At 43.1% G+C, this 14,410-nt stretch overlaps 1 protein-coding gene across 8 annotated transcripts in view; it reads left to right on the top strand.

The window, feature by feature from the left end:
• Pip5k1b (phosphatidylinositol-4-phosphate 5-kinase type 1 beta) overlaps window positions 1-14,410 on the top strand; it is a 278,257-nt gene that overhangs the window by 143,595 nt on the left and 120,252 nt on the right. For 7 of the 8 annotated variants that reach the window (XM_039080207.2, NM_001012743.1, XM_063264723.1 and 4 more), the window contains exons 4-5: window positions 6,875-7,005; window positions 13,771-13,888. In XM_039080207.2, the coding sequence (XP_038936135.1) occupies window positions 6,875-7,005; window positions 13,771-13,888 (249 nt within the window). Of the gene's footprint in view, window positions 1-6,872; window positions 7,006-13,770; window positions 13,889-14,410 lie in introns of those variants that run through there. The other variant, XM_063264730.1, reaches the window with a different exon arrangement.

The raw sequence follows: 14,410 nt of genomic DNA, 5'->3' as shown, positions 1-14,410 counted from the left end.
AGCTGTCTGAGGTTTGGACTTGCTCCTAGAGTGAGGATGCTGCAGGCTCTTTCAGAGGTTTCAAGTAAAGTAATAGCACGAATACTTTTGTACTTTTGAAGCAAATCTCTCTAGCAACATGTATCCAAGCTGTAATCCCATAATTAGTTCAGCGAGCCTGAGGGGAGAAACTGCTGTTGCCATGAACTGTTTCAATACTTCCTTTCAAAGCCAGTGACATCAGATGGCCTATTAAGTGATCCGATTTCATAGGCCATGCTTTATAGGAAGCAGTTTCCTTTAACCGGTGTAAGGTCCTTGGACCCTCACTGTAGTTGGGGTCATTGCTTTCCTTATGGTGGAACTCCGTAGGCACTTCGCCTTACTGCCAAAAGATGCACATTCCTCCCTTCTTCAAGCGCTTCTCAGCATCTGCCAGCTCCATCTTCTGCAGAGAAACGTCACATGTTAAGCCAGTGTGTAATCTCATGTTCAACAAATGATTAGAACATTGAGCTGGGAGCCTTCTAGAAGATCATGTAGTCCATGCCGTGGGATCTAGAGCAAGTTAATTCCCAGATCCAGTTTGAACTATGCAATGGACATTAGGAACGCCTGGCCATCTGACAGCTCTGGTGATGGGGTACAATCGTTAAAAGATGGTGCTTTGAGGGCTGGCGGTGTAGCTCAGTGGTAGAGCACTTGCCTAACATGAGCGGGACACTGTGTCTAGTCCCCACCTCTACAGACAGAGCTTTAGAAGCTGCAGGGTATCACACACATGCAGGCCGACATCCACTTTCCACAGCATTAATGTCATACCTGAACAGGCTATGGAAATAAATGAGTGATTTGCCTTTGTGATGTTTTGCAGCTCTGTCTTTCTCTAAGTATTGCATGCTTGGTATCCAGGCAACATACTGCCTCCATTTATCCCTGTGAGGTCCAAAATTAAAAATAGATCGTGTTGCCATGTATGAGTCTAAGCCCATATTAAGCCTCTACTAAAGGAGCCAAAGGTTTCCCCTGGAGTTGGAAGGGGGAACGGTCATGTTCCTGTACTTTGGGGACACAGCATGCAGAGCCTGGTGGTAAAAACTTAAGTAGCCTGGAATGCATGAAAGCTGTTAGCTCACTGAAGTCTTGCTGCTGCTATCTCAAAGAAAGGAAGGAGCCCTGAGGCTTCCTAATTGGGGGGTGGGGGGGAATGGCTGGTTATAGGAGAGCTGCCACCAACATTTCATGCAGAATATTCTTGGTTATCATTATGACTTTCTGATCTGATGGCCATGCGCACACCAGGCGAGGTTTCAAAGGGATTTCAGCTTTACAGCACATCTTGCTGAACATGAAGCAGAGCCTAATGCCCAATGGGAAAATGGCATATGGTGGGACCTTTTCTGCTGGTGGCCTAAGAAGTATATGTCACTGTGGATGCAAGCATGGATCTCCTCGAAGCGGGCAGGATGCTATATTATACCCAAATGCACCCATGTGAAAGCATTTCAGTTTTGCCCAAAGATTAGGAACAGGAAGCATGTGGGGCCCTGTCTTCCGAGGCAGTCAGACACCATTTCATATTACTAATGGCCCATGTTACCAGCAATGGTAACGATGTGGTTTCCCAAGAGGTGTGTGTGAGCCTTTGTTTGGCTTGCCCGTGGTTGGGTGTGATTAGCAGCTAATTAAATATTTTTATCTTATTTCATCCAAAGGAATGGCTCCTTTGGTGCTCCTTCCCTGGCTGAGGTCAAACATCTAGACTTAATAGAGAACTTCCAATGTTGATTCTTGAGTTGTTTTGAAAAAAACAGATATGAAAGCAGCCAGCACCTGGCGGATAGACTCTGTCACACACCTGCAGAGACTTGGGGAAGTCAGCTAACCGTGCTGAGCCCTAAGTGTACAGGCACAGAGGGAGTCATTGCCCATGGCCACCAAGCTCAGCTGCTCAGTTAAGGGCATTAAGAAACTCAGCATTTAGAGACCACAGAGTATGGTCGTGTAGGCGAAATGCCTACGGAGACCCACCATAAGCAACGACCCAAACTACACTAAGGGTTCAAGGACCTTACACCGATTACAGGAAACTGCTTCCTATAAAGCATGGCCTATGAAATCGGATCGCTTAATAGGCCATCTGATGTCACTGGCTTAAGTCCTAGATCTGCCTCCTCTCCTTCTAGGAAGCTGCTAAACGCACCCGAGTCCATGAAATGGAGGTTGTAGCACAGGATGGAAAACCTTTACCCAAAATTCTTGGGACATGTTTTGGATATAAGATTTGGGAATATTTGCATGTACATAATGAGGGAGCTTGTGCACAGAAGCCAAGACGGAGCATAAATGTATTATGTCATTGGTTCCCTATACGCTTAGCCTAAAGACAATGCCATGCCGTGTTTCTAAGCATCTTAGTCAGGTGGTAGACTCTCTCTTAACCTTTGACAATGAGTAAACTGCTGTGCTGTCATGCTCCAGGTCTTGTTTGGTAGTGACCCTCACGGGAATTTGGGTGCTGGATCTTCCACTTGTGGCAATCGTCAGTACCCAGAGTCTCTGAGATGCTGGAAAACAGCTATGTTCACCATACCACAGATGCACACTGTTGATAACACTGTTGATTGTTCCCAATGGGAGAGCATTTTGGATTTCAAACTTCTATGTTGGAGCTGCTTACCCAGTGTCACTTACCTCCCAGGGTTCCTGTGAGAGTAAAAGAATCAGCATCAGTCAAGGGCATTGAGAACCTCGGAAGCATTGTGGAAGTGTGTGCTGCGTGCTATGGCTACATCAGTGAAATTATCATCATCCCTGCTGTCAAGGGCCTGGCACAAATGAGCCGCTCAAAAACGATTAACTTGGGGCTGGGGATTTAGCTCAGTGGTAGAGCGCTTACCTAGGAAGCGCAAGGCCCTGGGTTCGGTCCCCAGCTCCGAAAAAAAGAACCAAAAAAAAAAAAAAAAAAAGATTAACTTATTCCTATTTATCACTGTGCTATTATTTCTCTCCCCCAAGCACTTGATTTTTAAGAAGCATGAAAAGAAATTGATATGATTACAATTTCCTTTTTTTTTTGTCTTGTTCTACTTATTTAATTAAACTCGTCAGTGGGATCCTCATTCCTTCAAGAACTCAAAACTTAACCACATACCATAGGAGAAAAGTTGTTAGTTTTGGTGTTCCTTCGAGCAAGAGGACATTATTTTACCCTATTCCTTAAGTTGCGCTTCACAAATTCTAGGGATATAATGCACCATCCAGGTCAAAAGCCTTTCCAGTGACTCCACCCACCACCAAGGTCTGAGGGTTCAGACCAAGGTTACAGACTGCTGACAGCTGAAACTGCCTTCTGTTCTCAGGGTGGGGACAGCAAGGGACATGGTACTCTTTCTGCTGACAGACTTGTACACTGTGATAAAATAGTGCTCTCAGGGCTCTGGAAAATAGCATCAAGGCTGGGCACGGAATGCAAAATGCACTGAGGCTTGCGATCTGTGTCAGGATCAGACAGAACATTCTAGGGTGCTGGTTCCTCTGAAAAGTGTTGATCTTAATGACACACTGCCCTGACTGACAAGTAGGAGAAGAAATGGCTTTTGAATCTTTGTACAGGGTTAAAATTAAAGAAATCCATCTGTGCCTTCGGAATTCAGGGCTACCGGTACGAAAGGTCATCGCTGACAACTAGTGGCATCGCAGAATGCAGGGAAGGAATATTAAAATAACAAAGATGTTTTTTCAGGCTCTAGTGCACTTAAGTCTCAATGTTTTGTATCTTGCTTCCTATGGTCTTAAGTCAAAGGGTATGTATGAAAAGAAAACCATCAAGACATTTTCCTGTGCTCTGCATGGTCCAACATGTGGATGATTAGTCTCAGATGAAGGATGACAGATGTTCAAGTGGGGCAAGCAAAATGCCTATATGATGATTTGAGGACTTGCTCTTACTCAGATATGGAAACTTCTGAACAGTACTGGTTGAGTGTGGCTGCTTCAGGCAAAATCAACAAGAGTTAATGGGGATGTTCACCCTGTGTTAAATGTCTGTTTGGTCTGTTTGGGAGTTCAGTCTTGGGTGACTGAAGATGACAGGGCCTTAGGAAAAGAACCAGATATTGGTTGGATAGGATGGATAGGTTCTGCAAAAGTGTCATTTGTGCATGGTGGTGGAATAGCATCCAAACAGACGGAGAAGACCCGAGAGTCATAGGCATAGAGATGAGAATAGAAGAGTTAATACTAGACTGTTACCATAGTGACAACGGCAAAGGAGTCTGGGTCATGAATCAAACTTGTAGGGAATTCTTCAGTTACAAAAGATAAACTATGAGAAATCAGTGGACAAGTGACAGAACAGACCATCACGAAAGCTGGAAGTGGTTCTTCCTCATACAATCAAAAATATTTAAAAAGAGATACTCTTTGATATTTAAAAAAAATAAAGAAGTGAAAAATAATAGAGAAGAGAGGAAGTTGGGGGTTAGTGTTGGGTTTATAAAATACTGCCTGGGGGAAAAGAAAGTGTTTCCTTTTGAATGTACTGGATAACCTTTATTCCACTTATTTTCGTCAGAGTTTCTCCACCTTGAAAGCATTGATGTTTGGGGATACCTGGCTCTTTGCGGTAGAGAGCTTTTCAGAGCAGAGCAGGATGCTTAGAGCCACTTGATGCTTGTAGCACCCACAACCCGCCAGTTATGATAACAGCAACAAAAAAACAACCAAACAAACAAAAAAACAACCAAACAAACAAAAAAACCCCTGCAGACATTATCAGTGCCTGGTAAAGAATCACGCATTCATCTTTGTTGTTTTCTGTGGTGGTGTGTGGTTCTGCATTAGCACTGCCAAACATGAAATCATGCCAGCCTTTTAGAACAGTGTACCAATGTGTTGGGGAAACCGCTCAGTAGAGTACCTACAGCACAGGGACCTAAGTTCAGATCCTAGGACCCAATGAAATGCCAGACCCAGGACAACTGGCTCTGGGCAGCTAGTGGCCGGCCAGAGGACTCCTAGAGCCAAGTCAGTGAACTTCCCAGGTCAGTGTCTCGAAACATAAGGTGAATAGCAACCAAAGAAGACATCCAGGGTCAACCTCTGACCTCCACATGCATATGTGCATGCACATAGGCATACACACACACACACACACACACACACACACACACACACACACACAGATGGGGGGAGGGGATGCACACAAAACGATGTATTCTATGGCCAGCGAGATATGTCTGAGGCACAAACCTGATGGCCTGAATTCAATGCCTAAGACCCATGTATTAAAAATATTCAGATATAGAAACTGGTAACTATAGGCCTATCACTGCTCTGGCAAGTTGGGAGGCAGAGGCAGGAGGTTTAACCAGAAGCCTGCGCGCGCAGCACAGAGGTAGAAACAAAATCAAGTTGGAAGGAGATGACACCAAGAAAGTTGTCTCTGGCCTCCACACAGGCCACCACATGCACACATATGTATGTGCATACATAGACACACACAAATGAATATATGGAATCTATTCTAACTTTGATTTCATTTGTTTTGTTTTATTGTTGTTATTTTGAGAAGGGTCTATCTAGCCCCAGCTGTCATTCATGGAACATGGTGTGTGTGTGTGTGTGTGTGTGTGTGTGTGTGTGTGTGTGTGTGTGTGTGTAAGAACCTGGGTTTGATTTCCAAGAGTACACATACAAAAACACAAAAGCAACCAATAAACAATCAAAGAAAACCACTCTATTAACATGTACCCACATGCACAGATGTATGTGTGTATACATTAATTCCCTAATTTAACAGCATCTCAGTTTCATTATTAAGATATTAAAACACTAGTAAATTTAAAAATATCAGTGTTACTAGGCAGTGTGGCATATGCCTTTAATCCCAACACTTGGGAGGCAGAGGCAGGTTGATCTCTGTGAGTTCAAGACCAGCCTGGTCTACAGAGCAAGTTCTGGGACATCCAGGACTACAAAAAATCCCTGTCTTGAAAAACACTTGTCCTTATGATGCATCCTTTATCACACATCAGTACTATATCTTTTTTCAAAGATCAATAAAGAAAATTTTAACAATAGATCATTGCCAATGGCAGTAGGCAATTTTCAAAAATAAATTTTGAGTGAACACCAAAAACTCCAGTAATTTTGTCTTGCTCTATCAGTTCTTATGGACAGAAAATATTCTTACTCATCCATAAGTAAGTTGCAGGGGAAAAAATTAGAGTTTTCTTTTTTTTTAAATAAATTCAACTAGAATAAAATAAAATAAATTCTTTGGGTAGAAACTATAATGCTCTTATTGAAAGTGTTCCATGATGTTTGCAAGTTCTTAGTAAAATAAAGATAAGAAGTACAACCTCTTACACTTAGGTACATTTTGAATGCAAGATGCCACACATACAAAAATACTCTCATAATGCGTCATAACCTGGCCTGGGCAACTTAAGAGAGGAGCGCTCATTATGGCTCCTGGTTTCAGAGGGCTCAGTCATCAAGGCTGTGAGGGAATGGAGGAGTGGGTGTGTGTCACTGGATACACTGGACCTCTTCATCTATGTGAGATAGACACGGAAAAACGGACCTGAAGCAGAACCAGAATATGAGGTTCCCGATGGCCTATGTCACCAGCAAAAGCCCATCTTCGAAAGGTTCTCCATTCTCCCAAAACTGCAGCTGAGGAAGTGATCAATTGCATGAGCCTATGGGGACATTTCACAGTCGGTGTGAGAGGTCACCCAAGGAGAAGGATCTTAATAGATTCTACTAAGCCCCAGCTTCCTGCCATTTGGGAACAAGAAGGAGAAAGAAGCTTCGCCCTCCAGTTTGCTGCCTGTCACCTTGAACAAAGCCCTCAAAGCTAACTTGGCACCCTGTGTTTCTTCCGCAGACTGCATCATCAGCTATTAAAGGTGCCATTCAGCTGGGAATAGGATACACAGTGGGTAATCTCACTTCCAAGCCAGAACGCGATGTCCTCATGCAAGACTTTTATGTGGTGGAAAGTGTATTCCTCCCCAGGTAAGAACATTTCATCACTTTGAGATGAAACTTCACTAACATCCTTCTCTTGAAGCATATTGTTTTTTGACCCTGCACATGGGATAAAATACTTCTACATATACTGGTGGGTGTATAGGTGGGGCCTGTGGCTCCACCTTGGTATTGCTGCCTGTTGCCTGAGAATGACCCTGTGTTTTCTGTGGTGATGGTGACTGACATCCCTGGGCCAGCTGTAATTAGTTGTGGTGTGTGCCCGGTAAACTATATGGAGAAGGATCATTGGATCTGGTGGGTGGTGTTAAAGAAGTCTCTGAGTAAAACCTGCCACGTGATTTGAAAAAGAAGGCATCCCATAGATCAGCACCATTGCCAAGATTTTTGCTATGCCAAATGTTAAAGAATGAGCTGAGGCTGGAGAGAAGGCTTAGAGTTGTTAAGAGCAGCCACTGCATAGGATGGGCTGGGGGGCAGCATTTGATGCCATCACTCAGAGGGCAGGGGCAGATGGATCTGAGTTCAAAGCCAGCCTGGCATACAGAGCAAGTTCCAGGGCAACCAGGACTACACGGAGAAACTCTGTTTCAAAAAAAAAAAAATCACCGGCTACTCTTGCAGAGGACCTGTGCTCGGTTGCCAGCACCATATGACCGGTCATACCATCTAAATAAAACTCTAGTTCCAGGAGATTCTACATCTGCTTTTGGCCTTCAGGGGCACCAGCATATACATAACGCACACACATGCATACAGGCAAACACTCATACACATAAAATCAAAACAAATAAATCTTTTTAAAGATAAGTGGTTAATTAAAGAATGAGCAGGAGAGACCACAAATCCCCTTGCATCTGAATTAAGCCATTATGTTTTGTATTTTGTGATAATTTTGACTTAAATTTTCTCCAGGAAAAAAACTCATTGAGATAACACTGCCATTTTAACACGATGTTTGCAAAAATAAAATATAAAATAAAATAAAAACCACCAAAGTTATTCATACATTTATCAGTCTGGGGAAGAAAGAACAGAAACTGCTTAAAATCAAATCGATGGGCTTGTGAGATGGCTGAGTGGGCAACTCGCCTGCCTTCAAGCCTGACTGGCTGAGTGTGATTCCTCAGGACTCACACGGGAGGAAGGGAAGTTCACAAGTTGTTCTCTGACCCACCCTCACGCTGTGGCATGCGTGCACGCATATGGATGAATATGCACAAAATAAATGGAACAGAAATATTTTTAAAAGAGTACGTGTGGGGGGTTGGAAATTTAGCTCAGTGGTAGAGCGCTTGCCTAGCAAGCGCAAGGCCCTGGGTTTGGTCCCCAGCTCCAAAAAAAAAGAAAAAAGAAAAAAGAAAAAGAGTACGTGTGGAGATGGATAACAATGATGGAGCTGCAACTCTGTGTTGTGTCTGCTGTTGCCCTAATGAGTAAAAATATTAAGGTCAATTCCACTATTGTAGAAAAATATTCTTTGGTCAGTTGAAATGTCACCATAACGGTAAGATTTTTCAAAGAAAACGAGCTGTAAATAAAGACATGCTTCTCGGGGATGCTCACTTTGTCTTTATGACTGTGAGGGGTGGCTTTTCAGACACGTGTCTTCAGAATGAGCCACTTTGCTGTTTATGACTGGGCTTGGTCTCATCAGTCAGGCGCCTAAAGGCAGCTCCTGACAATAATCAGCCCTCAGTGCCCCCTGGGCGTGTGCTCCAGCATCCCCAAGCATCAGGAAATCCATAAATGCTGAGGTCACACACACACACACACACACACACACACACACACACACACACAAAACGGTATATGACCTGCACACACTCTCCTATATACTTTCTTATTGAGTATGAATACGTTTGTATCCACCATGGAGAAATCGGTTCTGTCTTTCTACCACGTAGATTTGGGGGATTGAACTCAGGTCTTTAGGCTTGTCAGCAAGCCTCTTCCCCCACTGAATCATCGAACCAGCTCTACCCCTTATTCACAGACTCTCTAGATTACTCGGGGTGCCCTACTACACCGTGAGTAGTTGCTTTCTGTGCAGCTCAGGGAATAATGACAAGAAAAGACAGCTAGTTGGTTCAATACAGACGGGATCTTTGAACACTGTTTGATCCATAACTGGTTGAATCTGTGGTCCCGTAAAGTACCCTGCAGAGGCCCAGCTGTATGCTTGCCCCTTTTGCTCTTGGAGAATTTGTTATAAGCTGTTACCATCTTCACGAGGAAAAGAAAATGATGGCTTTTTCACCTTTCAAGTAGGAAGCTAAAGTTGTAAATACCTAGACTTTCGTCTTCGTTCCTTACATTATTGTCCCCACAAACAGCAGACCAGACACGCCACAGGGGAAGCAGGCTAACCAGTCATCCCTTAACTCAGAGAAATCTGCGCCACATTTAATACATACCCACATTTAATACAAACCACTTTAAAGACCTGCAGCTTTTAAATGCCATTGCAACATTATAGTATGGTTGTTTATTTTTTTTTTAAAAAAGTCTATTTAAAATTAAACATTGAACATCCATTGTGCATCTCCGATACATTTACCTGAAGACAAATGAATTTGTTACTTTTTCTTCCCTGGGTTCTCTCCCTGGATCCAATTTCTTTATGAGCTTAGCAAAGGGACGTTTCTCACAGGTTTCTCATGACAGGCATTGTTTAAGACTAGATGACCCCTTGGGGATGGTGCGTCCTACCAAGAGTGACACCCTAATTATTACAATAGCCAGCGTTTTCCCCAAAGCGATGGATACATTGAGAATCTTGATTGTGACTGTGATTTCACAGTTGTATATATACATTATATACATATATGTACATAACATAAGCTATACACACACACACACACACACACACACACACACACACACACACGTAAATATAGTAGCAGTTCATAGCCAGGTATAGTGGCACACACCTTTAATCCCAGTATTGGAAGGCAGAGATGGGTGGATCTCTGAGTTGGAGGCCAGCCTGGTCTACAGAGTGCATTCCAGGACAGTCAAAGCTATGCAGAGAGACCCTGTCCTGAAAAAACAAACAAACAAACAAACAAACAACAGTTCACACATTGGTGATATATATGTGTGTATCTGTGACTCTATCAAATGGTTCTCCCTATACCCACATTTCTGAGCTCATCCAAGCACATGGGTGAGGGTAGGCTCAGGTTGTATGCAACTGAAACATTCTGAGGTCTCTGGTGTCTCTAAAGCATCAGCTTACCTTAGTCCTAGAGAACTAATCACGTGATGTGACACGCTGTTTAATTTATTTTTTAACAGTTTTTCACGTGTCCACATTTTTCCCACTATATGACTGTGCACTGCTGGTGTGCCTGATGCCCTCAGATGCTGGAGAAGGGGACGTCAGGTGCCTTGAAGCTTGTGTTAGAGATGGTTGTGAGCCAATCATGTTGGTGTTAGAAATCGGACCTGGGTTCCTGCAAGAGCACCTCGTGTTTTTAACCACCGAGCCATCAATCCAGCCCTTAAAAAGCTGTTTTAGTTTATTTCCATGCTGAAGCAACAGAATTGGTTTCCCTTAGCAACCAAATGCATTGTGTTCCTCTTTTATTATTTTGAAATCGTCCAGAGCTATTTTTAGATATCACATATTTATTCTGCAGATTCATTTCATTTTGTAGATGGGCAAAAGCCTAGACATTCTTTAAGAAAGGTATAACAGTCCCTGTCCAGTCTCTAATAACATGGTCGTCCAAAATCAAAGTGGATAAGCAAAAGAACCGTGAAGATTCGGCACCATGATGAGTTTCCACCATGGGTCAGATAGAGAAGGAAGATGTTTTAGAGCATTTATACCATGTGACCATGAACGTGAGGTGACAATTAAAGGCAAACTTTACATACCATCTATAAACCAAGCATGGCCTTGTTCATGTAGTGGAAATGTATAATATTAATATACAATATACAATATTAGCTTAACCTTAATTTTTTAGAGACATGGTCTCACTGTGTAGTTCTAGCTGCCCTGGAATTGACTATTTAGACCAGGTTGGCCTCGAACTCACGATGACCTGCCTGTATTTGCTTCTGGAGTGCTGGGATTAAAGGTGTGTGCCACCATACTGGCTAGTTTACTTTTAATAACCTTCATAATTACCAAAAAAAAGCCCATTGCCATATGAAGTGATTAATAACCTAAGATCTTAAATCACTTAACTCATATGTCAATGGTAAAACCAGGATGTGAACCCAGTGTGACTGGTCCCAAAGCTGTGCTCTCCTCTATCCTACAGCCACACAGCTCTGGAGATGTCTGTCTGGCCTCTTTGCCCATAAGAAATTGGTGCTGCCCCTTTCTTCTCTCCTAGGAAATGGTGTCGCTGATAAAGCTCTAGTCTGGCAGCTATGCTTCAAAAACTGAGACATCATTCCATCCTCATGAATGGCCGAACACAGTAGCCTGTGATTAGAGACACAGTGGCCTTGTATCAAATAAAGGGGAGAGCAGTGAGCCTTTGATCTCCACGTGCACACACACACACACACACACACACACACATACACACACACACACACACGTACACATACACTCACTTGCATGTGTACACACCCATACTCACAAGTACCACACATAGCACAGAAATATATTTTTAAAGGGAACAGTGTGTCTGTGTGTCTGTCTGTCTGCGTGTCTTGTCTCCAAGGAAACCTAAGACTATCATTTGATACCATGTGGAACCTGAGCACAGTAATGAAGGAACTGTTCCATAGGAGATGTCTTATAATTGGTGGAAGCCAAAGTGAGCAACACAAGAAGCTCAGAGCCCACCAGAAGCAAAGCGAATTAACGCAGCCCTATAAGCGCAGCATCCAGCTTACTGCTTGGAGTTCCCAGCCAAACCGATGAAAGAAACATGGGCGTTTCATCTTAGCTCTGACTGTTAAAGGAAATCTGTCCCTAATAGGGTGCATAGCCTTCATGGTATGAGCTAGAAAGCAGCAAGCTAGGAGCCTGAGAAATAAAGAGTAGGCCAGACCCTGAGCCCATGGAAAGCCTCCTTCCAAGCAAGCAGTACCACTGTTTCTACTTGCTCACGACAGAGAAGGAGGAGGTCAGAGTTCACACTGACTCCGTTTGCTTTTAACTCTTATTTCTACCAGGCTGACATTTAAAAATTATTACATGTCCCATCAATCCTGAAGTCATCCCGGGAGACCAACAGATGACTGCATTTCCTGTCATAAGTTACAAAACGTGGGCTAAGGAAAGGCTTGGCTGTGTTGGCAGGTCATCACACATGATTAGAGCATTCAGACATGCTTGCTGAGGGGAGACAACCATTTACAAGTTAAACATGGTCACACACACACACACACACACACACACACACACACACACACACACACACACACCCCTGTAATCTCAGCACTGAAGACGCTAAGGCAAGAGGGCCATGGGTTCAGGGCAGCTTGGTCGACATAGTGAGTTTCAGGCCAGCTTGAGTTTCAAAGTGAATAACTTGTTTCAAAACCCCAAAGGGAGGGGCTGGCAAGATAGTTTCCTTGGTAAAGGTGTTTGCTGCACAAGACTGTCACCATGAGTTCACAAAGTTGTTGTCTGACCTGATGTACATGCTGTGGCACGTGTACACACACATATGCATGATCTGTGTGCACACAAATGTACACACAGTCATAATGATAATAAACTTTCTTTTTTTTAAACCGCAAAGAATGAAACAGCCTGATAGTTTATTAGCAGTCTGCTTCGGAACCGTGCTAAAATGAAAATTGACAGATTTTGCTCTAATCGGTGGTTCTCAACCTATGGGTAACCTTAGGAGAGGGCATCGAGGATCTCTTTTACAGGGTTGCCTAACGCCATCTGCGTATCAGATATTTACATTATGATTCATAACAGTAGCAAAATTACAGTTATGAAGTAGCAACAAAAATAATTTCATGGTTAAGGTCACCAAAACATGAATAACTGTATTAAAGGGTTGCAGTATTAAGAAGTTTGAGAACCACTGCTCTAGATCATAGGATATTACTAAATTATTTCACATGAGGTGGGGAGCAATGGTTCAGTAGTTAAGAAGCTGGCTGCTCTTCCGGAGGACATGGTTTGATTCCCAGAACCCCCCTGGCACCTCACAACTCATTAACCCCAGGGCATCCGACACCCCGACTGGTCTCTGAGGGTTCTTCACACATGTGACACATACACACATACATTCTAGCAAAACACCCATACACACATAATAAAAATAAATAATTTTTTTAATTATTTCAAGTGTTCCTGGCTACAGATATTTATCCAAGATCCAAAAATCATGGCTGAGAATTACTTTAACTAGTCCGCACTAAGCTCCAGGTCTTTTTTTTCTTTTTTTTTTTTTCCGGAGCTGGGGACCGAACCCAGGGCCTTGCGCTCGCTAGGCAAGCGCTCTACCGCTGAGCTAAATCCCCAACCCTAAGCTCCAGGTCTTATTAAAGCATTATAATGTGATTTCACTAGAAAAGATTGATAATTTTCCAAGTAGGGAAGAGTGGAGGGAGGACAAATGACTACCACATGCTGTGATAAGCAGGGAGTGCCTACATGGAGTGGTCTCTCACCCTGTCAGTTATTTGAACATCAGGGCCATTGGCCATTGTGAAGGGAGTCTTAAGACCCCTAGGAGCAGAGGGTGTTGTTTTCCTAGAGATAAAATTGGCCCAAGACTAATAGAGATAGACTTTGGAATCAAAACTGTCCACTGATGTTCCTTGTCTCTGTCTCCTCCGTGGATATTTGAACTGCAGTGAAGGGAGCAATCTGACCCCAGCACATCACTACCCAGACTTCAGGTTTAAGACATACGCCCCGCTGGCTTTCCGCTACTTCCGAGAACTCTTTGGTATCAAGCCCGACGATTACTTGGTAAGAGCCTATCGTTTTCCTTTCTGTGGAATGCACAATGGTATCTTGAACAGCAGCGGTGACAAGTGCCTGTCTCTTAGAAACCTCGGGAACATAGCGGACGTTCCAAGTTTTATATTGTGTTTACATATTTGGCTTCAAAAAAGCAACTTGATGCCACAGCTCATAACAGATAGTTATAAAATCTGCTGTGATGGTTAATTTTTAAAAAAACTGTGACATTACCACTTCAGGTAATTATCTCAACAGATACCTTATAATTAATTTAAAAGACTTGTGTGTTTTACTGATTAGATTCTGTTCAAATGTCCTCTATTTTATTGTCTTATCTCAGACCTGCCTTGGCCCACAATTTTACCTTATCTGTAATTTCAGATATTATTCAAAAGAAGCTGGATAGTTTTATTCTCCATGTCTCCTCCTATAGTCTGTCTCTGTCTGTCTCTCTGTGTCTGTGTCTGTGTCTGTCTGTCTGTCTGTCTCTCTCTCTCTGTCTGTCTGTCTGTCTGTCTCTCTCTCTCT

The sequence above is a fragment of the Rattus norvegicus genome, chromosome 1 (genome assembly GCF_036323735.1).
Source record: "Rattus norvegicus strain BN/NHsdMcwi chromosome 1, GRCr8, whole genome shotgun sequence".
Classification (NCBI taxonomy): Eukaryota; Metazoa; Chordata; class Mammalia; order Rodentia; family Muridae; genus Rattus; species Rattus norvegicus.
This window is presented reverse-complemented; position numbering and strand designations above follow the sequence as displayed.